Source organism: Mauremys mutica, chromosome 3 (assembly GCF_020497125.1).
Source record: "Mauremys mutica isolate MM-2020 ecotype Southern chromosome 3, ASM2049712v1, whole genome shotgun sequence".
NCBI classification, from domain to species: Eukaryota; Metazoa; Chordata; order Testudines; family Geoemydidae; genus Mauremys; species Mauremys mutica.
Window position 1 is genome coordinate 210165183 of NC_059074.1, and position 26066 is coordinate 210191248.

Consider the following 26066-nt stretch of genomic DNA (forward strand, 5'->3'; position numbering starts at 1 on the left):
CACAAAGAGGCGTACGGCCTCTCACCACGGCGACTCCTGTTCCTGGCCACGGGATGAAGCTCAGCAGTGTGGGCAGTCTGAATGCAAAGGTTTGTTTCCCAGCGTTTGGGACACAGCGCAATGAAAAGGCTGCTGCACTCAGGGAGTTTGAATTAACACAATGGATTGCACTTTGTGTTAGATTTCTAAGATTAATGGTACATCCCACGACCGAGCTCTTACATTGCCCTTTTCGCCACAGATCTCAAAGCACCTTACAAAGGCAGTGAAGTATCATCATCCTCATTCATCAGATGGGGGAAACTGAGGCACAGAGCGGGGAACTGACTTGCCTGCACTGGTCACCCAAGAGCCAGGAACAGACCCCAGATCTCAAGTCCCAGGCCAGTGGCCTCTCCATTGGGTCACATTGCCTAAGCTGATGAAAAATCTCCGCACCCACTTCTTACCTGAAAGGCGGCCAGTTGCCTGCTCGCCTGCTCGGCCTGGAAGCTGAGGCTTTCTTGTAGCTGCTGAACTTTCCGCTGTTCTTCTGCCCACCTACTTTGCAGCTGAGCGAGGCAGTCCCTGGAGACTGTGCTTGCTAGGTGGTCCTTTAGCTGCTGCAGCTCCTGCCTGTGCTGAGACTGGGTCAGGCTCAGTCTTGTGTTGGCTTCTAATAACTACAGCACAAGAGAAGAATGAAGACTGAGGCACCATTTCAGAGAGGAAGACAGCACCAGCGTCACAAGGGCTGGGAATTTAGGGGTGCTCCCAGCTAACACAGTGCTGAGTGCAGAAAGAGGCTCCAGGATCATTCCGGGCCTTGGTGCAATGAGAACTGGACTACTCCTGTTGTAAGGTAGCAGCGTAACCTACGGAGGTTAGTGCCTGAGCCATGGTGCAGGGTGAAGTCACCGAGGCCAGATAGGCTGGTCAGGGGACTCCCACTGGGTATTTCAATGATCACATACAGACAACCAGGAGGACATTAGCCACTGGCTTCCTCAAGAAGACGGAACATCAATGCGACATTGTCAGACGTGGCTGGTGCCGCTGTATGTTGTTAATTGGCAGAACTACCCGCTCTTGGGCTGAGAGCAGCTCCAGAAACGCGCCACTCAGGCTGCAGGCTCTCTCCCAGCCCCGTGCGAGCTGCCCTGTCGTCGGTTCTGCTCTTGTGACAGACACACCAGGCCTGCCTACAAGAGACCATTAGTGACAGGTGTAAGGCCTGTGACTCGGGAGCTGAGACCCTGACACGCTGGGAAGGACCTACATTCATGCTAAGGAGAGGCCCAGTGCACGCTGGGAGCCGTGGCTGGAGAAGGGGGCTCTTGTTGGTCTGTTCTGAGACTGATGCTGGTTCCTCTGTCTGTGAGCTGAGACGGGCTGGGTTCAGAGTCGGCTGGAGGATACCCATGGAGTGGAAGGCTATGGGTGCCTGGGGAGTTCACCCCAGAGCAACCCGTCACATGGGAGGAGGGTGCCAGGTGACCGTGTTTGCCGGTTTTGTCATTTTCCTGCTCCAAGTTATAACTATTGGGCGTGCGGCCTTGAGGGCCCCGGCCATCTCTCTGGGGTTTAGCCATACGTCCTAGAGCACCCAGGAGTTGGGGGCTGCCTGCACATTGTACATTATCTCCTCCGATTCTCATCCCCAGCGGGGGGGGCTTCTCCCAACACCTGGCGGTTGTCTCTTACCCCTCCCCCCCCCAGTTGGAGCAGTTCCCTGCCAACAGGAGCCAGTGCGCGCCCCCCCACCCAGGGATTATGCCCCGTTGGGGGGGCTTGTACCACAGGGGTTGCTAACAGGGAGCAGGTACTGCAATTACAGCTCCTGGCACCCAGGCCTCTCCCCACCTGCAGCCAAGGACCAGCCATCGTCTAGCTCAGCCTGCATCTGCATCAAGTCCATACCTGATCCTGGCTTTCCTCCAGCTCCTCCCTGAACTGTGCTGCCATTAGCCGCAGTGTCTGGCACTCCTGCGTCACACGTTCCAGTTCCACCTCCAGCTCCTGCACCTGGCTGACCTGTTAGGCAAAGGGTGGGGGCGCCCGTTAGCGTGGAACCCCGCAGACCAGGCTATTTCTTGGGTTCCTGCACTCGGTTCCATGGAGGTGAACGAAGCCCCGCGCCCTCCTCGTGGTCACAAGGTGCCTGCGTCGCGGCACACCCATCAGCCTGGCACGGTGCAACGTCATTCACAGACCTGCCAGCTGGGAATTTTAAAGCCTTCAGCCTTGGCCAAGCAGTGACCAAACTCCCCAGTGACTGCAATGGGCACAGAGTTAGCCCAAGGCTGGGGGCTTGTGTCAACCCTGCTCGCCAGCCCCAGAGACAACAGGCCGAACTGCCCGCGGGTGTGTCGTGTCCACGTAGGGAATTGCAAACTTAACCCCACGAGCAGCCTTAGGCTTGTAGCAAGCTAGGCAGCTGTGGCCAGGCCGGGCCAGACCCCCCTCGCTAGTAGCACTGCAAATCCCTTTCGAAGAGACCCAGGTAGGCATCACCAACTAGTGCCGTTTGCTTCTTTTCCTACGCACCACTGCCAGGCTGCACCCCCCCCCCCTGCCCCAGAGAGGAGGAGCTTCAGTACTGCACACCACGCAGGACAACCTAAGCCCAGGCTGTCGATTTAACACCCTGCTGAGAGCTCACCTTCTCTCCGGACTCCCTGAGCTGCTGGTGGAGCAGCTCCCTTTCTTGCTGCCATGCTGACTGATGCTGACCAAACTCCAGCTCCAGTTTACTTGATGTCTCTTGCAGTTGCTTGGCAACAGCAGCTTCCTCTTCTTTCTGACTCACCGTCTCAGCCAGTCTCTGGTTCAGCAGCTGGATTGTACTGTGGCTGGTCTCGCTCTGGAGGCTGAGATCTGACAGCTGGCTATTCAGCTGCAGGGTCCTGGCATTTAGCTGGCAGATCTCCTGCTTGTATGTCTTGTTCTGAAGGGGGGAGTTGGGGCCATGCACAGAAGAGGATGTGGACATTGGTGATGGATTCACACAGATTCACCTGGGTGTCTTTACACAGTCAGAATTAAAGTGTCCCAAGACAAGCCCCTTTCGCAATGGCAACAACTCATTCACACACTGGCTGCGGGGAGTTTACGTGGCCGCCCCGGCAAAGTGTGGTGGGAGAGTGTGTCAAGAGAGTGCAGGCCAACCCTCTCCCAAGAAAAGCCATACACAGCAGCTCTGCAGGAAGTTAATTCCTTAGGACAAGGGCGGTCATTCTGGGGATAACGCGCATTGTTTTCATCTCCAGCAATGGCATCTAAACCCCGTACTTAACTGAAAACCCAATCCTCATTTTGGCTATGGAGCCATTACAGATGCTTGGATGCGAAGAAGCTAGAGAGAACACCTGACAGTGCCTCAGCAGGCTATTCAAATCACCTCAACAAGCCCCAATAAACACGCAGTGTATTTTACCCCTAACGTTGGTCTATGAGCATGTTCCAGTGTTGGTTAGCAGCTAATTACGCATCATTCTCTCTACATCTCCAAAGATCTTAGCCATGAATCCACAAGTCCCAGAGGGAGAGAGGGAAAAAAAAACAAGCCAAAATATTAAGTGATTAGTGATCTTGGGGGCCTCATTTTGAGGCACGTTAGCAGAGACGTGACTTTTCGAAAGCAGGTGGTTCAGTGCTTTCTGAATATCCAGCTCCTTTTATGGGGCCTCAGCTAGTGAACCCACAATTATTACTTGGCCGTAATTGTTCTAACTACCAGCACTGTGATTTTAAAAGGCCTCCAGCTCAGCACACAGCAGCACTAAAGCTAGATCCTGAGCGTCCCATTGGAAAGTTGCGAATTGCCACTTTCAAATGGTTTAAAACTCCCCTTCTAGCCCGGATCTGTTAAGCCTTAACCCTGCCCTTGCTCCTGACTCGTTTATGTTCACCATGCTCCTCCAATGTCATTTGACTCAGAGAACACTGAAAAAAGTCATAGTTGCCAAAATGTTTCCTTCTGACATTTGTTAAATGAAAAATAATCCAGTTTTCCATTGGAAATGACTTTTCAATTCCAAATGTAAGCTAATTAGGCTGAACAAGGTTACAAAAGAGTAAAAGGTTGAAATCTAAATGAAATATTTCAGACAATGTCTTTATTGGCTCACTGGTACTAGAGACTGACTTTTCATCCCTATTTGAGAGGGGAAGAAATTTCACACACTTTAAAAGATTTGAGACATGAAAAACATTTCCCATCCAGCTCTCCTGAAATGCTCAAAGTTGCCTAAAGGACTTGGGTGCTTGATTCCCATTAAAATAAGTGGGACCTGGCTGTCCTAAACCCCAAAGCCTGCTTCGAAACTGTCAGCAGGGCGAGTCCTGTGACAAGTTCATTAATGCACAGATCCAAGTGTTTGCTCAAAACCTCTTGCATGTTATACACAGGATGTTCCTTCTCTGCCCCTCTTTGCCTCGCTAAATCCTTAAGCAGAAGGGCTAATTAAGTGCCATTTAGCATTCGTAGGTTCTTACCAATTGATTTAACTCTTCTGTCTCAGATAGCGCCATCTCCTTCTCTCTTTGCAATTCATCAATTTGTTTCCTATTGGAAGGGGAAACACATATCATTGCAAAGCATGGACCTCTTTTTGTAGAAGTACCTTCCCTGGCACAGAATGAACACCATGACAACACTGGTTTAGATGAAAAGAAAGAGAATGGTTATTCTAGTCTGAGTAATCATGCCAGCGTTAGCCCAGGGCTAACAACGTAACATTGCGCTAGCAATTTAGGCCAAGACTTTCAAACCTGACTAGTGATTTTAGGTGCCCAGCTGGACACATCTTAAAAGGACCTGATTTTCAGAGGGTGCCAAGCAGCTGCCTTCTGAAAGTCAGGGAATCAAGTTGAGCACCCAAAAGTCATGTCTCACACTTGGCTTTGCGTTCTTTGCTCAGAGAGCCTGCAGCCAGCTGCCCATGTTTCAAGCTGGTCAGATCTTTCCCAGAAGATCAGGTTGGGCCAGAAGCAGCATCACCAATTCTCTCCAACCCCACACTCTGCCCCATGGCACTCTGCAGAGGTCAATGACCAAGCTGACTTCACAACCAGACAGCAACTGAAACGCGGAGCTCAAAGCAGCCTCTCGAAGCCAGATCTGAATTGCTGTCTTGCATCCCATTAGGTTTTTTTGCACTGAATTATCAGTTTCTGGTGGATTCCAGTTCAGACAACAGGCTCAGGGATGTTCCATTTCTGACAGAGGCTTTCACTTTTAAGGAACTCAGACAAACATCTTTGGCAAACTGCTGAATGTTAGTGGGCTCTTTTCTTACCTTTGATTATTACTTGCCTCTTCCACATCCTCCTGAAATCTCCCAAGTTTATTTCTCAGCAAAGCGTTATCTTCCAAGACCCTGTGCAGCTCCATTCTGCACACAAAGAAACTGTTATTCAGGGACTTGTAGCAGCCTGCGTGTCTGTCCCACCGAGGCACCAGGCATCGACAGTAGGGTTGGGCATTTGACCAGTCCAAAAATAATTGGCTGTTTGACTGGCCAAATAATGGTCAAATATTTTAGAGCAGTAATTTTTTAGCACAGTAACAAAAAGCCTCCAATAAGCTTAGCCTTGGATCGATACTTATGTCTAATTACTGTTCAATCAAAGGGGACGTACCTGAGTTGTTATAACTCAGAAAAATGCAAAAACCAATGAAATGTAGCTCTAATAAATGAAAGAACAGCACCATGGGCCATCAGAAAGGAAGGCCGCCGCCTACCTCCAGGCATTTTTGCTGGAATACTTGAGTGGGCTCCAATATAGGTGGTCAATTGATATTATATAACTGGTCAACTGACCGGCTTGCCACGCCTACTTTATTATAATGCAAATATTAAACAGTCGCCATTTGGGGAGATCACAACACAGGGAGTTTGAAGCAACCGACCTACGCTCACCCAAGCCAGGCATGAGAGTAGGTGCCACTCACACTCTTTAATCCCAGACCATCCTTCACCGCCAGTTGCCCAACTCAGGCTTTGCTGGTCTGTTCTTTTACACCAAATCCTGCACACGCCCCACTCCAGAGCCTGGAGTCTATTCCAGACAAGGAGCCGTGCAGAATGTGGGAAGACAGGGACCAGCAGAGCAAGAGGTATGAGCAAAGCCTGGGATGGAGGTGGGGAGTGATGGGAGAGGACAGATGAACCAGCAGAGGGGCAGACAATGGCTCCTGGATTTTTCACAACTGATTCCATTTAAGCAGCATGAGAGTCTCCACCCACCCACACACACACACTTTGTTACATGTACGTGCAAAGAATAAGCTGTCGTGCAAAACAAATTGGCAGCTAATGAAGAGCAGCCTGGTTGGGGGCAGGTAGGAGACCGACTTGAGGAACAAAGCCCTTACTTTCCTCTTCTACACGCCCCTCAATTCCTTGGTTGGCCAATTAAGAGAAATGAAACCCACTTTTGCGGCCTGTAGATCAGTCTAAGGGCAGGCAGGTTTGCTGAAGCAGCAAGAATGAAGATGCTGGTGAGAGCTGAACTCGTTCATGTCCCTCCGCGTCTGGACATACTAGACATTCTGCATTCATCAGGGAGAACCATCAGTGTCAGGGAAACCTTCCAAGAGCCTAGACATTGAAATGCTCACATAAAGTGAGCAGAGACTTCTTGCTTTGAACTAGATCTACAGACTGCTACACTGTCCTGACTTGCTTGCAAAAATCAGGAAACCTCTCCGAGCCAAACGCGTAATGCCCCACCTCTTGCAATCCCATAAACTTGCTCTACTACACGAGCTTGAACAGCAGAGAGCAGAACTGAGCTAGGATCCATTCCCAATTGCTTGTACGATTATGCACTCGCGCTCCAGAAAGAAAAGGGTGTCAGACCTCATTAACTGTAGCTCATTCTTGTGCTGCATCTTCATTTCTTCTTCCAGCTTGTCTCTTTCCTGAGCCAGCCGCTGTCCCAGGTTGCAAATCTCTTTGGCATAGTATTGTTCCATTTCTGACCTCTCCTTCTCAAACCTCTTCTCAAGTTCCTGACTGGGAGTGGATTTCTGGAGCTGGTCTTTCAAGCCATCAATTACCTCTTGGTATTTCACTTTGAGCTCTTCCAGGTCACCTTTCTGCTCTTCTAACTCGCTGATCTCCATCTTAAAGCCTTGCTCAATGTCCTTCCTTTCCTTCTCAAAGTTCCTTTTCATTAACTCAATTTCCCTCTCATAGTAATTTACCTGCAAGAGGAAAAATAGTTCTGTGTTAGCGAGGCAGTCCTGAACACACTTTCCTGCACTCTGCTAGGAACCATACATTTATAGCATCACAGCTTGAACAGGAAGTGTTTGCAAAGATCTCTGGCCTCCTTTAACCTAGGTTAAAACATTCTAATGCATTGCCTGCGATATCCAGGAGGTCAGATTAAATGATCCACAATGGCCCCTTCTGATTTAAAAATCTCTCCTGGAGGAATCCTGCAGTGTTTCTATTAAAGCTAGTGGACGACATAAGGCAATAGGGTTTATTCGGGGGTTACAATGAAAGCAGAGCTGTATTCTTGCTTTTAGAATAATTCTGACATCTTCACAGCCAGGGAAGCATGTGCCTGCCCCTCCGTGGAGTCACACGGGTAAGGAGGAACTGAGCACCTTCCACCCCATGAGCATCCACACAGGAGCCAAGCACGACCTTCCTTATTACTCACTATGGGCCTGACCCCAAAGCCCACCGAGGTCAGCGAAATACACCTGATCTGAGACAAGACACCAAAGCTGATTTACAAAGCTGCCCAAGGGATTTAGACTCACAGCTCCCATGAGCATCAATAGAAATCGGGCATCCAAGTCTCCCTAAATTCCTTTGAAAAATCTTGTTCCTATTTATCACCAGCACGCCCAAGATGAGGACAGCACTATAGCGTGTGTGTGCCTTCTTCAGCAGCTCAACAGGCCCAGCAGGAGCCCACAAGGCAATGATCCCGTTGGAAACACTGAAAATGAGTCCAATAGAGTCTGAATAGCTGTGAATTGGAGCCGTGACTCTGGCAAGCATGGAGGGGTTCACAGAATTCTTTTGCTACTTCTCCTTCCAAACGCATGGGAACCAATCCCTCTTTTACAGCGAGTAGGACTAGGGGCGTGACACAGGGCAGAGAATCTAGAACCCTCGCAGAGTGCAAGAACCACGCCTGGAATCCCTCTTGAACCCCAGAGGAAAGAAACAACAAGGAGCTGTGTTTGTTACTGTCTCTTGGATAAAGCATGTCCAATCTGCAGGCGTTTCCTCTGGGCTGGCTGGTGCAACAGAACATGCCCTTGCAAATGAACAAAACCCTTTACAAGTCTTTCCTAAGCCACACAGCCAGCTGTGGCTTCAACTCCTGCTGCCAGCCAAGACGTCCATGTAGTGTGCCGCCCTTCCTGTGTACCCCTGGGATGTGTGCGGGAAGGCACACGGACTACTCCCTGGTACCATCACAAACAGAGCCAGCACCCCCTAGAGAACCATCATGGCCCAGATCTGAGAGGACAAGCACAGATGCAGGAGCAGCACAGGGGGCACAGAGTCTGGGCATATGAAGCCCCATCTCTCCAGCCCCACCTTCCTATAACACAGGGACCCCAGGGAGCAACAAGGCTGAGGCTGTACTCCCCAGGTCCCCCATCTTAACCACACATGAATCAAGAGCTCCGTTCCCTCTAGGAGAGCTGTGGGGCAAAGCTGAAGAGCACCGAGTCACCCAAATGCAGACAGGAAACAGGAAATCACCACACTGCTCTGCCACAGCGTTTGTAAGTTCCCCCAGAGCCCCTCTTCCCTCATCACCTTGGTTTCCAGTTGTATTTTCAGGTCCTGAAGTTGCTCTTTCAGCTGCTCTATCATGAGCTCGGTTTCTATACTCACTGCACAGGCACCGGCTTCTAAAAAAAGGACGCCTGAAAAGAAAACAGCTTTTTGAAACGGTTCCACAAGTGCAGAACTGAAGATGGCTCTGCACTCCACGATTACACTGGCAAACCAGCCAACCTGCATCGGACCCATAACAGCTTAACAAGGAGCATTGCAATTGTAAGCAGGACAACTCACTTGTGTGTGAATATCAAAAAGATGTACTGACGAGCATCACTAACCCATTCCTTTTTAGTAACAGAAATCAAGGGTAGATGCTAAATGTGTTTGTCTGTGTACCCGAGTCCTGTTAGAAGTTTACCAACGTAACCAAATTAGCTTCTAGATGCTAAATCCTTTTCATGTTTTAATTGCCTTACATTACGTATGCGACAGTGTTCAATTAACCTTAAGATCAAAGATGTCAGACACTGCAGGAAACTATTATTATTAGTCTTCAGTTTATCCATCCCTGTTATAATGAATGACTGGCAGTTCCCTTATGAAAATCAGTGTAACTAGATTACCTGCATATGCAAAGGAAATCGAATGTTAACTTCAAAGTGGTGGGTTAGTGGGTGCTCAACAAAGCAGAATCCTCAGTCACATGCTGTGCTCAAAACACCTGACAGCCCACAGCTCCCCGAAGAACAAAGAACTAGATACACAGCTTGTCCTGGGTGTGAATGAGGAGCTGGTGATGGAGGTGATCAGCCCAAGTATAAACTCTCTACTTCTTGTCCCCCCAGGGGGCTGCCACGGCTCCCCTGCTACAAGAGAATGGATCCACCTAATGCAGCATCAGTGGTGGATGAAAAAATAATGGCGGTGTCAGGGACGGTCCTGCTGCTGCAGTACAATGTGACCCAGCAGGATCCACCTACCTGCATGTGGAGTAGCCAGACAGCTCTAGATCAGGGGAACCTCCAGCAGGAGCAGTCTCCGAAGAACTGCCCAGCTATGCCACAAAAGCAGCAACCAAAGGCCACGGAGGTTGCAGGGGATGCTGTCAAACCACTGGTCAGTAGCCAGACATATGGGGAGTTAGCACCATGAATGGCAGCTTAGACATCCTCCCAAATCCCCCCGCCCGTCTCTTTTCCAAGGAGAAGCTAGACTGAACCAGGGCAATTGGCTCCAGAAAAAGGAACCACCCAACAATGCAAGCCACTCCCAAGCTCAGAGCGCGCCGGTTTCCTTGGGAACGCTGCAGACATTACTTAAGGAGACAGAGTTCCATTGGAAACACGTAGGTGCAGAAATGTAGCACCAGTTCAATGGGTTTACACTCCATGTAAACACCAGGCACGATCACAGCCCTCTTTAGAGAAACCCAGGTGTGCGTATGTGCACATACAGCTGCTGACTGCTCTCTTACCGGCTTTGCCTGCAGCAGATAGACGCCGGCTCGCCAAAAGGGACTGATCTCCTCTCTGGGTCTCGTCTTCAAGGCAAGGGGAAGAAAGGACAGAGTTATTAAGCGTCTCTGACGACTCACTACAAAAAGCAATTTTCTCTCTGCTGATACTCACACTTTGTCAACTGCTGGAAATGGGCCGCCTAGACTGCACTGGCCTCCTTAGCACTACAAAAGTAACTTCCCCTCCCTTGGTATTCACCCCTTCTTGTCAACTATTGAGAATAGGCCCTTCCACCTTAATTGAATTGGTTCGTTAGCACTGACCCCCCCCACTTGGTAAGGCAACTCCCATCTTTTCATGTGCTATAATATATATTCTTCTTACTGTATTTTTCACTCCATGCATCTGATGACGTGGGTATTAGCCTACGAAAGCTTATACCCAAATAAATGTGTTAGTCTCTAAGGTGCCACGAGGATCCCTTGTTATTTTTTCTGATGACTCAGTGTAACAAAAGGAAGACATACAAGTGGTGCCTGTACATGCCTCTAGAGCTCAGGAGTCCAACATCCAACCTACTTGATGGATTTACATGGCCCACTTGGTGCATCCAGATCATGCAGAATCCTAGCTGTCGTTAACCAAGAGTCTCCAGCCTGCTTGGCTGCCGAAAAAACGCTCCAGATACAACCAAGGCAGCGCTGTCCGCCTGAATCTGCATGCAGCCTGAAACCATGGCTGTGAGGTGTGACTTCCTTGGCTCCCTATTAAATCTCAGCAAAGTGTCAGTTCTAAAGGCCAGTGGTGACATTTAAAATGTCATTATTAACTATTTAATTACTCATTGTTTTAGTGGCTGGATGTGACAGGCTGTACCCTATGTTCACCCCTTTTTTAAGGGTATGATAAATTTTGTTCAAACTATGCCTTGTAAGGTATCATTTGAAAACTCATGATTTGCTGATCATTGTTGTCCTGGTCAAATATGTGTGGCAACATTGTATGCAAAGTTATAAGATTCTACTGTCTGATGTTATTAAGATGTATTCCAAACCTGGGGAAGCAGACAGAAACCAGTTCCTTATAGACAAAAGGCAAACTGATGCCTTAGCCAGGTGTCAGTGAAATCAAATGGACCATCATCTGGTTAAGTGGCCATGCTTTGGCAGGAAAAAGGGTGAGAGTGAGAAATTTACATCTTGGCAAAGAAACAGCTGGAGGTTCCCACAGACTTTCTGACTCCTGAACCCCAGCTGGAAATGATTCTCAAAGAAGAGGAAAAAGTATAAAGAACAGGGAACAGAAACCCCAGATCACCTCTCCCTTCATCTCTATTCACAGCATCGACAGCACTTGAAGGACAAAGGAAGCAGCATTGGACTGCGGAGGGATCCTGGCAGAAAGGAATTCAGCCAGTCAGACTGCTAGAACATGTGGCGAGAGAGACTTTTGCTTTGAAATCACTTAGCGTGTTAAATTAGGTGTTTGTGTTTTACTTTTTAATTCTTTGTAACCAATTCTGATTTTTATGCCTCATTATTTGTAATCACTTAAAATCTAATCTTCTGTAGTTAATAAACTTGTGTTATTGTTTTGTGTTTGGACTGAAGTGTTTGGAACACTCCATTTGAGGTAACAGGGCTGGTGCATATCATTTTTTATTAATAAAATGACGGACTTTCCATCAGCTGGTGTTGTCCAGTAGAGAGCTGGGCAGTACAAGACACACATTTCTGGGGGAAAGCCTGAGACTGGGAGTTTGCTGGTGTCGCCCTGTAATGTAATTCATGAGTGGCTGGCCGGAGCTCTGATGTAATTCGGCTGGGAGTAATGTACATGCTGGAGGCTGGGTGCGAGCGGGCCAGGAGTGGCTGCTCTCCCAGCGAAGCAGTGTAAAAAGGCACCCCAGGCTGGAGAATTGAGGGGAGACAGCTGTTCAGATTGCACTCTGGGTAATGTCACAAGGGGATTGGGTGGGAGTGCACATAGGGACTCAACGCAGGGAAGGAAATGCCAAGGGAGAAACGTGGAGAGACACACAGACAAGAAGGACAGACACGGAGAAGGGAAGAAGAGACTCAAGGGGCAGAAACCACCCCAGCCTGAAGTGAGGATTTCTTCCCCTGGGTGGTGCTGGGCGTGACAATCAGGTATCAACCAAGTCATCCGCGACAGAAAGCTCCAGGTACTCCCTAAGGGCCACACGTGCCGCTGGCTCTCAGTCCAGAGCTCCCGATGACACTGGAGTCCTGCCATGGCCCAGCCTCATAGCCTAGCCCCTGGACCATACTTGGAATTCGCCCTTCTCCACAGAACGGGTCTGACCTCAGAACGGAGACCGCTGTTAGGGGTTTCTAACACTCTGCTATCGGCATCTGCGCCATGCTGAGCACTGCCACAGAGATTAGACTCCACGTTCCCCACCCACCCCAGATTTGGCAGCTCTTAACCTTAGAAACAAACTAAGATTAACAGCATCTGATCTGTTTTCACGCAAGTAAATACGGGGCTTATCTGAAGCCCCCGAACCCTGAAACTAACAAGGATTAAAGACGAGAGCAGGGGGCTGGAACAATGTGTATAGTGGGGGTGCTGAGAGCCATTGAACCAAACTGTAAACCCTGGATATGATGGAAACTACTTCAAGCCAGGGGGTGCGGCAGGCCCCCCATCACCCCTAGTTCCAGCTCCTCTGGACAAGAGAGACTCCTCTGACAGCGAGGGCCATCAGACCATGAACTAACTCACCAAAGGTGCTTGAGGCAGGGCTAGCCAAACACTTAGGGCTGAATGCTCCCCTGGAGTCACTCCAAGCGTCCCGCGCTAACTGGCAAGATTCCCCCATTCACCACGCGTCTAACGCGTTTGAGTAACTTTGGCGCAGTGGGGGAGGGGACGGGAAAGGAGGCATTCAGTGAAATGCATCATTTCATTAAGAAAAGGGTTTATTTTTAAAAACAAACTTCTGAAGGAATTTTAGTCCAATCTGCCAAACTCGCTGCACAGCAAAAAAACCCAGTGTACAATCCTACCTGGAATGGTCCATCCCCCACTGCGTCGCAGCCAGAGGCTGTGTCTATGTGGCCAGTGCAGGGGGTGAGTGCAGCTCACACAGACATCCCTGAGCTGGCATCAGTTCAGCTAGTGGTGCTACCAGAGCAGTGAAGCCGCAGCAAGCAGCCCAGATCCGTGGGGTAATTATTCAGGCCACTAGTCCATGCTCACTTCCGCTCTCAGACCTGAACTAGCTCGCTTGGGTATGTCTGCTTGAGTGCTACAGTCACTGTGATTGCAGCCCTGTGACTGCAGTACAGACATACCTTGAAGTATTATACCCCTGTAAGCAAACTTTCACTAGCTACGTGCCCGATCCTCCAGCACAGCATCATCTGAACCTGCAGGTCTCTGTGCAAAGTGCTTGTGGAAGTAGCCCCATGAGCCTGGCTCGTGCTCTGACAGTCAGAGAAATGGCGTACAGCTGAGATTTTCAAAGCCAACAGAGGGATTTAGCCACACAACTCCTGATTGTTTCAATGGAGTCTCTCGGTCAGCCCTGCAAATCTCAATCTCCTCAGCTTGTTCTAGTGGGAACACTGTAGCTTATCTGATACTCAGCCATAGGGCCAGGAAACAGAGTGATTTTATATGCCACGTGTGTTGCAAGGTTCAAGTGTAACATGCTGAACTAAGGGGCAATTTCAGCATAATGCTGATCTTCATGGACCCTTTGCTGTCTGAGCAGAGTTTATGTACGATAATGTGTCCTATCTCCCCCCCACCCCCCTGCAATTCAGCAATGTTACCAGCAGGTAGCAGTCTTCCTCCCGGCTTATTCTCCTTCATTTTACGCCAGGCCCTGCGGTACTGGCTCTCCTGCAGCTGGGAACGCAGCTTTTCCAGCTCGATCTGTAGCTCATCGTTTTTATCCCGTAATTCCTGCAAGGCACACAGCAGCTCTCATTCAAACCTCACCGACACAGACCAGCCACAGCACTGCTCCAGAAGCGCCGAGTGCCCTCAGCTATCGAGGTGGGGAGTGTGGAAACGGTGGGTGTTCCCCCACTCCCGCAGTCGGGCCCTAGGTCAGCCAGCCTGGGACAGGAGGTGGGTGCACACACGCGTATGTCATATCATTAATTGATCTCTGTAATATGGAGACACCAGTATGGACCAATGGGCAAACCCCCTTCATCTGTCAATCAGGCAGGTGATAGCCAATCCAGATGCAGGAATCTTGCACCCCCGTTCCAAGTTCACACAAGCAAGTGCAGAACCAGTGGGTGTTATTTCACATGGTGGCCGGCTCTTGACGGAATTCGGACAACTCTAGAGGAGTAGCATGAGCGTCCTAGCTCGAGCTGACTCTGCAGTGAAAACAGAGCCTCTCTCCTGTCGCAGTGCATGGAAGTCACACTGAGAACAAATTAAGTACCCGCTTACCTTCTACTGTAACGTGGGTGGGACTTAAGCCCATGTGTAAATGCTTTGCTCAACAGGGATGGGTGTAAGCGCCTGCTTAAAACGAAGCATGTGCTAAGTGCTTTTGCTGCCTTGTGCCTTGTACTAGGTGGTATCACCAAGGTTGTTTAGACGACAGTCTACTGAAGAACAGCTCTGTGCAAGCTCGGCTCTCTGACCAACAGAAGTTGGTCCAATACAAGGTATTACCTCCCTCACCTTGTCTCGCTAATATCCTGGGACCAACACGGCTACATCAACACTGCAATCTACACAGTTAGCATTTTGGAACAGGAAAACTGGTGACACGTCTACATGAAGCGCAGACGTCTGGCATGTTCAAAGTGCACACAGAGAAAACCAGTTACAAAGACTGAGTCACGCTATACAAAATACATGAGTCAGTTAACAACGTAAGCTCAAGCATTTGAGAGAACGATGCTTGTAAACACCCAAGATTTCAGGCCGTGCCAAGAGACCATGCAGGAGGTGAAAGTCACAACACGAATGCCTGAATCATGCATGCGCAAGGTAGGAGTGCTCACCTTCACCCTCTAGCACCGAATTGGGGGAGTTGGGGTTTTGTGAGATTTGGGGAAAGAAAAACAGAAAGAGGTGAGTTGATAACATCCTGTCTAACAACAATTACACGGAGCAGTAACAGCTGCACCGGCAGTTGGGAGGTGACATCATTTGATGGTCTATAAGAACAGCCCCTGGATTTCTACAGCCACGGCTCAGTTTACAAACAGGGCTAGATGGTGGCCCCAGGACCCAGCCCAGACTAAGGGGGGCGCAGCACTCTGCTGTCCCCGTGGGCCTTCCGCAGGAGGCAGGGGAATTGCACTGCATGGAGGAGAGGGCTGCAGGAAGTCACTCCCGGGGAGCGAAGGGGTGCTGGGCAGGAATCGTGACTCTCTCTGGCTCCTCTTGGGGACTGCCCCACACAAAGGGCTTTGAGCAAGGGCTCACTCTAGACCCGAGGAGGGGGAGAAATAAACTCTCGATCTAATACAATAACTGTACCTAGCTCCTATCTACTGCTTTTCACCAGTAACTCTCATAGCACATTCTTCACAAAGGAGGTCAGGAGCACGGTCCCCATTTGGGGAAACCAAGGCACAGGGAGACAAAGTGACTTGCCCAAGGTCACCCAGCAGGCCAATGGCAGAGCTGGGAACAGAACTCAGGTCTGAGTACCAGCCCTGTGCTCTATGCACCAGGGCACATTGTCTTGCTACAGCAAGCCCCTTAAGACACCCAGTGAACAAAGAAAGGAATGAAATTCTGGCATACACGGCAGATACTTCTCAATAGATTCTTGTTTCTTTTTTTAAAAAAAAAAGGCTTTGAACAAAGTTATGTTTCTTGAAACACAAAAGACACCCCTCGGAAAACCTGTGCTCCCAGGGATCAATTTAACTATGCACCTAGGTTCGTCTATCATGCCCATCACCATGGTATCTGATGAGCTTGCAGCTAGCCTGAGGGATCTTTAGGGCACGCCAGCCCTTCTCAGGAAATCATTAGTGACACTGGGGGCGTTTTATAAAAACCTACCCTCAAGTTTTTGCTCCATTCGGGTTTTATCAGCTTTACCGACAGTGGGATCAAGTAAAATGTAGGGGCTGGTCCAGGGTTCTGCAGACCACAGAACGTGCTGCCACCCGGGAGGCCAGATGCTATTCTAAGCCTCAGTGCTCATCGCTCAGGGCTATGCAGGGCCGCTCCCTTTGCACTGCGAAGGGGGTGTGCGCCAATACTTATTTGCATACTCTAGTGACCAGGACGTGGCTGAGGACACGGGGGAAGTTTTCAAATACATTTCAGTGAGGTCAGCGCCCGAGTGCCACTGACTTCCAGTGAGACGTAGGCTCCTGCGTGCCACCGTCTATGCTGGAAATGGAGCTTAGGCGCTTCTGAAAAATGTTACCCCCCCGCATGTAGCTGCAGTACTGAACTAGGGTACAGAAGCCACAGCTTGAGCAGGGGAGCCTGGGAAGAAGAGGATTTAAAATTGGGGGTGATGATCCCAAGCACCCCAAGATGCACCCAGAACAGAGAGGGTTGAAAGACCCTTGTGTTGAACTGCCATGAAGCGCGAGTCACCCAGTTGGGCTAGTGTGGGAGCCCTCCAAAATATTCCCCAGCTGGGTTCTGCCAAGATGAGGCAGAGCCTGCATGTCAGTTCCACCACCTCTGAACCAGGACTGCTCCGTCACAACTCCCCCAGCCCTACCAGGGACGTGGAGTGCATGGGGCATTTCACCAGACCGGGGAAGGAGCCCACTGTCATCATAACAGCCTTCTTGAACAAAGCTGCCCGTACATACCCGACTCTGCAGCTCGTATTCTTTGATGATCTCTGCAAAGCGTTCTTCCTGATGGAGCAGCTCTGTGCTGTGCGGATCCACCATGCCCAGCTACAACACGGAGAGAGAGCGCCCCAGAAATGCATTACACACGGGAAAAGAAGGAATTAACCCCCCCGACCCTGCTACACGGCCTAAAGGTAAGTTCCTAAAAGTCAATATTTAGGCAGCTACATAAGAGCCTGTTGCAGAGTTGACGGAAAGATTCCCAGCAACTTCAGTGACCAGGCCCAGAGTGACCTGATTTTTGAGAAAGTGGAGCAGCCAGCAGCTCCCACTAACAGCAGAAGCCCAGCGAGGGTGGCTGGCTGGTCACCGGGCTATTTCCACAGGATGCCAGGGAGTCCATATTTTGTATCAGCCTTTGGCTACTGGGTTTAGTTGTCTGTCTCCCAGGCGCCTGGGTAGGGTTTCTGAGCCCTGGGTGCCAGGGAGAGACTGGGGGGGGGAGAGAAGAGTGAGCCATTTTGGGTGGAGGGGAGCAGGGAATGAGAGAAGAATGAAGTCAGAAAACAGATGGCGGCAGAGCACACAACAGGGGAGAGAGAGGAAGGGAGAGCAAGGAAAGAGGAGACAGGCGGAAAACATGAAAGGGAAAGATCCACCATGATCTGAGATAGGAAAGAAAATATAGAAACACAAACAGGTCATGACTCAGGGTAGAGCATTAAGTTGCAGGGGGTGTGGCTTGACAGACATTTTCACACTGCCTAATAGGCCTCAGGTCCATTTTTCAAGCCCTGCCCACCTTACTGTATCAATCTCAATGACAGAGGGAAAGGTTAGAGCTCAAATTATTTTTGTGACCAAAATTAAAATTTTCCACAGGAAGGTTTCAGTTTGGTAGAAATTTTCTGGTTTTTGGACCAAAAAAAAAAAAAAAAATCTGTACAAAGTTTTGCCTTTCTGAAAACTCCATTTAAAAAGAGAAAAAAAAAACCCAAGAACATTTTTGAAAGCCAAAAATTTCAGTTTTTCATTACAAAAAAGTGAACATTTTGGTGAGGTGGGAGAGGGGGGTTCTGGAAAAAGGAAACATTTTCTGAATTTCCCCCCTAAAAAGATAGGCATTTTTTGACCAGCTCTAGAAAAAGCTATGTTTGAAGAAGTGAATGTTACCTTGTCTTTCAACATGAAGTCCAGCTCCTTCTGCAGCTTTGACACCCGTTTCTCAGACTCCGACAGCTTTTCAACTACTTCCGTAACCTCGCTCTGTAACCTCCTGTTTTCCTTTAAATAGGGAGGAAAGGGAGCTTTGTTTAATGCCTGGTAATGCTGGTGTTTAGAGGATGCCTGCGCCATGCACCTTCCTTGTGGGACACCTTTAACTGACGGCACAGCTTACTCCAGTGCAGCTCACATTTAGGGAGGAGGTGGTTTCTGCCCTATGAGCCAGGCATACCCTGCTCGTGTGCTAGCTCCATCGAGCTCCTGTACATAGAAATAGCAGTGGCACAGGGAGTGGTTCAGGTGGGTTTGCACATGGGGTGGCTCCACTGTGTCTCCCTACCAATGCTATCGCAGCTATGCAGCTATTGACGCTTGCGTCAGCTCAGGGAGAGGGGAGACACAGCCCTAGCTCACAGTGTAGCCTCAGACAGGACATGCTGGTTCTCTCCCTCCTCCCCACAGCAGGAACCAGCCCCAGCAGGCCCCATACAATTCTCCCCTGGCGAGAGGAGGAGAGAACGAACCACCCGTGACAGTCGCTAGAATACGACAGTGATGGGGGCGGTCTCTGAAAGAGTCCGTAACCCGTAGTTACTGATTCCACACACAGGACAGAGGCCTGGTCAACACACAGACTTTGTGCCACTTTAGTTATTCTCTGTTTAGACTGAAATAGTTAAAGCAGTGCAGCCCCCTAATGTGGACGGTGCTGGAAGGGGCTTATCACAGTATGACTGCGCCCAAGCAAGGGCACTGGACCGCTTTAACTGGCTCTGCTGCTAAAAGGATGTTGTTAAAGGAGTACAAAGACGTTAGGCCCAGATTTTGCAAGCTGTCCCACACAGGCAGACCCCTGCACCGGAGACCTGCCCCAGTGACTTCAGTGAAGCACAGTCCATGCACGTGCATAGCAGCTTGCAGGATCGGGGTCTACGAAAGAGCAGCACAAGTCTCTATAGCAAACCAGAGTGACACTGGTGCAGAAAGGCGAAGGCCACCCATGTTGCCCGACAACTGTTAAATAAAGCTGGGTCGCTTCACCGAATGCACGACAAGCAGGGGGGTGATGAGAATGTTGAACATCGTCTGTCAGAGTCGGAACATCATGATCAGCAACAGTCGTGCTCTGTATTGCAGAACAGGGGCACCCAGTGCAGAATTAAGGCTGACGCCAGCGCCCTGTTATAAATAAGGCTGCGAGTCTGTCATGGAGGTCACAGATTCCGTGATTTCTGAGGCGGTTGGTGCTGGCTCAGGGGCTGCCCGAGCCAAGCAGCCCCTGGGCCAGCAGCAGCAGTTTGGGTGTGTGGGAGGGGACTTAGAGCTAGGGGCAAGGGGTTGGGGAGTATGGGAGGGCACTTACTTTGGGGTGGGGGGGCTCCCCGGCTCTCACTGGCATGGCCTCCCTGCAGCTCCTGGGCAGCAGAGGGGTGGGGAGTCTCCATACCACACGCTGCCCACATGCCACGGCCTGGCCCCCCTTGCCCCCAGCACCGGGGGGGTCCAGGGCTGTGCGCTGTGGCCCCCACCCCGCCAGCACCAGCAGGGGTCCCTGGCCACCTCCTGCAGCACCCGCAGCACCCCCAGACTGCCCCCGTGCCCCTAGAGCACCCACACCCCCCTGCCCACGTTTTAGTCAGGGCAGGTATTTTTAGTAAAAGTCATGGACAGGTCACGGGCCCATGATTTTTTGTTTACAGCCTGTGACCTGTCCATGACTTTTACTAAAAATACCCATGACTAAAACATAGCCTTCATTATAAAGCCCAGTTTTCCCTCAACCCTTCCGACACAGCTGCCCGCAAAGGACCAAGCCCCCTGAAAGTTCACTCGCCACGAGAGTTGTTCGGGAGCCGGAATTTCTGTTCCATGGGAAATTCTGGCATTTCTGTGGGGCCAGGTGGGGGGATTTCTTTCCAGATGCACTCCCCATCAAATGTCAGCTATATCAATCCATAATGCAGCTAGCCAGTTTGGGCAATTCTTCTGGAGCATGCTCCTGCCCATAAAACACGGCCCTGTCAGCATGGCCCAGCACAGCCACATGGTGTGGTGGTCGCTTGTCCTTTGGAAAGAGCTGCTAACTGTATGGGAAAACCCATAGGGCATTTCTGTTCTATAACCTTCCCGTAATGGTTTTCAGGGGAGGGCAGGCCTAGTGTAAGACCCTGCTCAGGAGACGTGAGAAAGAAAAGCCACGTGATTTTCTGCTTTTAAACACTAGTCTGTTCTCTATGGGTTCTTATACATGGAGAACATCTGTCACGTGTGGCTCGCCCCTCTCGTTCTCTCCCCAGGAGGGAGGTGTGTGTGCAGTGTTCTGTTTCGGGGGGAGGGGTTTGTTTCTAGGTGATATGAGCTTGTTGCTGTGTGTGCGTTTCTACCTCCCCTGTCCTATTTAACAAGGTTACAGTTCCCCAAGCGCCAGCAAAAAGGCTGAGCTCAGACAGGAGGGTTTTCCATGTTAGCCTGGCTCCTGGCCTCTCTGGCTAATCCGGCAGGAACAGCACAGGCTGCCCATCTGGCACCCCCTTGCAGCAGCAGGCTCCCCAAGGCGATTGCTTCACCTGTACTGCTAAGGTCAGCTTCTCCCTCAGGCTGGCCTTTTCGCCTTGGAGGAGTTTTATATCCACTTCCAGTTTGGTGTGCTGATCGGTCACTTGTAGCAAGAGCAGTGCTCTGTCTGTCTCCACGTCAGATTTAATAATGCTCAGCTTTCCTTGATAGTCTTGCTCCAGATCTCTGCAAGAGACAAGCGTCACTGCTCAGTGTCCAGCAGAAAGCCATCATGGCCAAGGGACTGAACACGGAGATTTTTCAAAGGCTCTTACATGATGTGGGAGCATAATTCTCTTGGGCTTTCAATGCACTTGTGCTCCCAAGTCACATAGGTGCTGTGGCAAGTCCCACCCTCAGCACTGTCATAGATTTTAAGGCCAGAAGGGACAATTAGGTCATCTAGGCGGACGTCCTGTAGTGCACAGGCCAGAGGCCCTCACTCAGTTACCTGACACTGAACCCAATAACTTGGGTTGGACTAAAGCGTCTCTTCTGAAACAGAGAATCATCCCAGGGCACACGGAGTGTGGGGCAGAGCTGGGAACTGATCCCTGAGCCCCTGGGTCCTAGGCCAGCCCCTTATCCAAACCCGCATCTTGTATCTCAAATGGCCACTTCCCCCTGCTCTCATCCACGAATAACCATCTCCAAAACACGTGTGAAAGTGCTCTGGGCAGTGTGTGTGTGGGGTGGGGTGTACACACACACACACACACACACACTATAATAAATATATAAATAAAAAACAGGACAGGAAGACAATGGCTAGCTACATGGACAATGAGAAAATGAGTCGAATTTTATTTTCAAGTTTAAAAAAAACAAAAAACAATTAAAGCGTTATTAGAGCATCACTTCTGCTCCCCCTCAGCCAGGGCACTCACTCTGGTACAGGAGTTAATATACCTACATTTCCCTTCAAATACCAAAGGTGTCTGGCTGCTGGGTCTCAGCCACCTGCTCAGGGTCACTGATCACCATATTTGGGGTTGGGAAGGAATTTCCCCCAGGTCACATTGGCAGAGACCCTGGGGGGTTTTCACCTTCCTCTGCACCATGGGGCATGGGTCACTTGTAGGTTTAAACTAGAGTAAATGGTGGATTCTCTGTAACTTGAAGTCTTTAAAACATGATTTGAGGACTTCAGTAACGCAGCCAGAGGTTATGGGTCTATTACAGGAGTGCATGGGCGAGGTTCTGTGGCCTGCAATGTGCAGAAAGTCAGAATAGATGATCATGATTGTCCCTTCTGGCCTTAAAGTCTATAAAGGGGAAGTGCTCAAACTCTTGTGAGTTTTTGGTCAATATCAGTCACATTGCTAGGAACTTGTTCAAATCTTCGTAGCCTAATGGCAGTGCAAGACTTCCCAACGGGGCTGCACACCATGCATGCCGTAAGACATGCACGTTACTTGCTAATGCTGAAATCAGTGAGCACCAGACCCACACCTGGTGTAAACAGGCAATGCTCCGCTGAAGTGAGTGGATCAGTGGAGCTGCACCCGGTTCACACCAGCAGAGAGTCTGGCTGTCTGCGTAGCAATCCACAGGAGATATTGTACCCAGGTACCCAGGTTGCTCTCCCATACTTGAGTTTGCTCTCGTGGTGGTGCTCCATGGCCACGTGATGATCATCCACTTCCTTAACGAGCTGCAGGTTTCGTTTCTCTGCCTTCTCCAAGTCCAGCCTTGCCTTGTCTCGCTCCCTGGAGACCTGCTCCACCTGGGCCCTGCAAGGACAGGCAGATGATGCTGACAGCACGACAACGGGCTTCCCGGCGTCCGGAGAGAAGCACCCCCACAGGGGACCCCACGAGTGCCCACACACAGTTATGTCTGGCACATGTCTCGCCTCGCCCGAGACCAAAACAAAGAAGAGCCTTTGTCGGCTCTAGTACAGAGACCTCCCGCCAAACAGGACAGGGAAGAGCAGCCGCCTTACTCTAGGTAGTGCAGCTCGTGTTTGTAGGAAGCGAAGGCTGCATGCTGGACTCCACTCTTGAAAACCATCAGCTCGTTGTCAAAGGCCACGGCCAGCTCCGCCAGGCTCACTTTCTCCTCCAGGCTGAAATCCAGACTCTGCAAAAACCCAGGAACAGCCCCCTGAAGTTCTCTCTCTCAGGTACACAACTGCCCCCTGCCCCCCACATTACCGGAGCATCTGAGCACCTCGCAACCCGAAATAGCACTTCCCGATGGAGAGCAGAGACGCTAAGTGACTTGCCCTGGGTCACACACACAGTCTGCAGGATAGAAGGGAATCGGCTCTCTCAAGTCCCGGGTTAGCACGCTAACCACTGAGCAACCCTTCCTCTCCTACGTGCACACAGCAGATACTGCAGAGCAGTCTGACAGAGAACATTTACTGAGGAGCACTTGCTGTGCACTAGATCACTGGCTCATGAAGCCAGCCCTGTAGACGCCGGGACCTGGCCTCCACAGCATGAACCCGACAAAGGCTGATGTTTATTCAGAACATGATCAGCAGCAGGAGGTCGCTGTCGTTCACAACCCCAACCATCGTCAGGTCGCTAAAGGAAACACCAGAAATATGCGATGCGGAACAGATCACAGCCCACAACAGACAGTCCTAAAACCAGACAATGGCTGCCCACATTTCAGCAAATCATGAGCAACTGGACAAGGGAACAAAAGAGAGCTTTGCACATCTTTATTCCTGCTACTACATTAGTTGTCTGGTGCTTGCGGCTAGAAGCCATGGGCACGGACCAGGACCCCCTGCGCCAAGTGCTGTACAAACACAAAACAAAGCGACAGTCCGTGTCCCAAGATGCTGACAATCTAAGTACAAGACAAGAGACACCAATAGCAGTGACTCCTGTGGTAACGCTTCAAGCTGAATTACTTGTCTCTCTGTTGGAGTGCGACAGGGATAGTGATATAGGACCGAGAACAAGGAATTACATCTCAACAAATGGTATATGCCCCTGAGTACAGACAGTGCCCCTCGGTTCCGAGGCTGGCAGCCCATCATAAGGAAGCGCTCCGATATTTACCCCTTGGCTACAGATGATAGAAATCCCCAGTGCAAATCTGGCATCTGCCACCCCCCTCCATTCCCCGTAAGCAGGAACCCAGAGGGCTCGCAGTAACACCAGAAAAGCAATTCTAAAATCAATCAATAAAGTAACGTGTAAAACCTTGAGAATCTCCTTGCAGTTTTCAACTCCTTCCTGGGCCCAGATGGAGAGGATATGCGCAGGACTCGCAAAGCCACTGCCGTCGTCGATGCAGGAGAAGGGATGCAGACATGTGTAGCTAGATAGTAACGGCGGAGTAGCAATTCTAAGCCCATTCTCCTCGGAAGCCTGGAAATCAACTGAGATAAGTCAGCCGAGCAAGGCATTTTGAGGCATCAAGAACACATGCTTCAGTCCTGCAAGCAGACTCCTGGCATGTAATAAATACTGGAGAAGATGAAAACCCTCTGAGCTGAGAAGCAGCAGGATCTAGATGCTCGGAGCCAGGAAGCCCCGAGTTCCAATCCCGGTGCTGCTGTGACACTGATATGGAATCTTGGGCAAACCACCTAGGCTCAACTTCTCACGAACGCCCTCCAATTCTGGGTTCGCTGAGTTCTGAATGCTCAGCTTCGGACACCAAGAGCCTGACTTTTGGCGCTGCGGATGCTCGGCAGGTCCCACTGAACTCAGGGAGAGCTGGGGCTGCTCCACATCTCTTGGAAGTCACCTGGGGGGGTCTGAAGCTGGGCACCCAACCCTGCAAAATTAGAGGCCACTTCTGAAACTCTGGCCCTTTGCTGTGTGTGTCAGTTCCCGAGAGGTAGCAGAGCATCACGATACCAGCCTACACCACAAAGTCTCAGGGAGAATCAGTTGGGTCCGTTTGGCAGAGCACTTTGGAAGTGTCAGTCGCTAGATAAAGTGGAACTCATTTAGTGTGGGGGTGATGGAACAACCCCAAAACTAGGTTCAGATCCTGATGGGTCAACCCAGCCCCCTGCACATGTGAGGCAGACAAATTAAGCTCAGTGCAATTTACTCCAAGGACCAGAGATTCTGATAGCCAGGACATCTCTGCAGAGCCAGGAACATCTTGGGGTAAGCTAAAAAAAGCGTGGCTAAAAGGGCACACTTAGGGCCAGATTCTGACACCCTTACTCATGTCGAGTAGCATAGGTGCCGACTCCGTGGGTGCTCCGGGACTGGAGCACCCACGGGGAAAAATTGGTGGGTGCAGAGCACCCACTGGCAGCTCCCCAACCCGCCCCAGCTCACCTCTGCCTCCACTCCGCCTCCTCCCCGAGCGGCCGCCGCGTCCTGCTTCTCCCCACTCCCTCCCAGCGCTTGCATCGCAAAACAGCCGTTCCACGCGGCAAGCCTGGGAGGGAGGGGGAGGGGGAACGCAACACCCTTGGGGAAGAAGCGGGGCCGGGGCGGGGATTTGGGGAGGGGTCCAATAGGGGCAGGGAGGGGGCAGAGTTGGGCCAGGGGGGCACAAGCACCCACCAGCGCCAACAAAAGTTGGCACCTGTGTTGAGTGGTGCCTCACTCCTCCGACAGTCCCCTGAAATCCCCAGCGAAATCCTCAGCCCAAAAATCTCACGGCCCATTTGGAAAGAGTAATGGTTTCCTCTGGTCTCCTTGACTCTTCCCCCACTGTTATGTAGTGGGCCAGTTGATTGTCTTCACCCTAGAAGTAGCTGCATTTTAGTGCTATGGTTAGTTTGTGAGCACTTGGAGATCCTTGGGAATGAAAAGCACCAAGTAGCAATAAATATTTGACGTTATAGTAAGAAAACATCGATTAAGCCTATTTCCATGCACTAGCGAGATGCTCTCCGCAGGAGTTTACGCCTGTAGCACATGGAGACATACCTGATCTAGTTCAAACAGCAGTCAAGTTGCAGCATGGGCCCTGACACCATGCCAGGCACCCTGGCTACGTACTCAAACAGCTAGTCCATGCTGCCACGGCTTCACTGCTATTGTTATTCGAATTAGCTAGATCAAGGCTAGTGCAGTTGTGTCTACAGATGCTGCAATCACATCTTGGATTGCGCTGTAGACCTATCGAGAGTCAATACAAGGGCAGGGCGGCCCATAGTCCTGAAGCTGACATTATAATTGGAGTAATATTTCTTCATTCCAGTGGTGTAGGGTTTCCCTTCTCTCTCCGGTCAGACAGGAGGCAGCTAGATGAGCCTCTCAGCACGTATCTACCTTGGAAGTGACGATGTGACTGCGGCACAGGCAGGCATAGGGTGAGTAACAACAGCACAAATATGCACCGGCAGAGACTTCAGCATGGCCTAGCAACTC

The 26066-nt window shown here is 50.5% G+C and overlaps 1 protein-coding gene across 6 annotated transcripts in view; it reads right to left on the reverse strand.

The window, feature by feature from the left end:
• The window catches only part of NINL (ninein like), a 52314-nt gene that overhangs the window by 4359 nt on the left and 21889 nt on the right, over positions 1-26066 (reverse strand). For 3 of the 6 annotated variants that reach the window (XM_045009023.1, XM_045009021.1, XM_045009024.1), the window contains 16 exons: positions 23925-24092; positions 22706-22842; positions 22353-22493; positions 20772-20946; positions 18154-18264; positions 16996-17085; positions 15208-15216; positions 14008-14140; positions 10222-10287; positions 8781-8890; positions 6846-7192; positions 5280-5375; positions 4477-4546; positions 2642-2926; positions 1900-2013; positions 450-662 (listed from right to left, as the gene is read on the reverse strand). In XM_045009023.1, coding sequence (XP_044864958.1) covers positions 450-662; positions 1900-2013; positions 2642-2926; positions 4477-4546; positions 5280-5375; positions 6846-7192; positions 8781-8890; positions 10222-10287; positions 14008-14140; positions 15208-15216; positions 16996-17085; positions 18154-18264; positions 20772-20946; positions 22353-22493; positions 22706-22842; positions 23925-24092 — 2265 coding nt within the window. The remainder of the gene's footprint in view (positions 1-449; positions 663-1899; positions 2014-2641; positions 2927-4476; positions 4547-5279; positions 5376-6845; positions 7193-8780; positions 8891-10221; positions 10288-14007; positions 14141-15207; positions 15217-16995; positions 17086-18153; positions 18265-20771; positions 20947-22352; positions 22494-22705; positions 22843-23924; positions 24093-26066) is intronic. The other 3 variants (XM_045009025.1, XM_045009022.1, XM_045009026.1) reach the window with 3 other exon arrangements.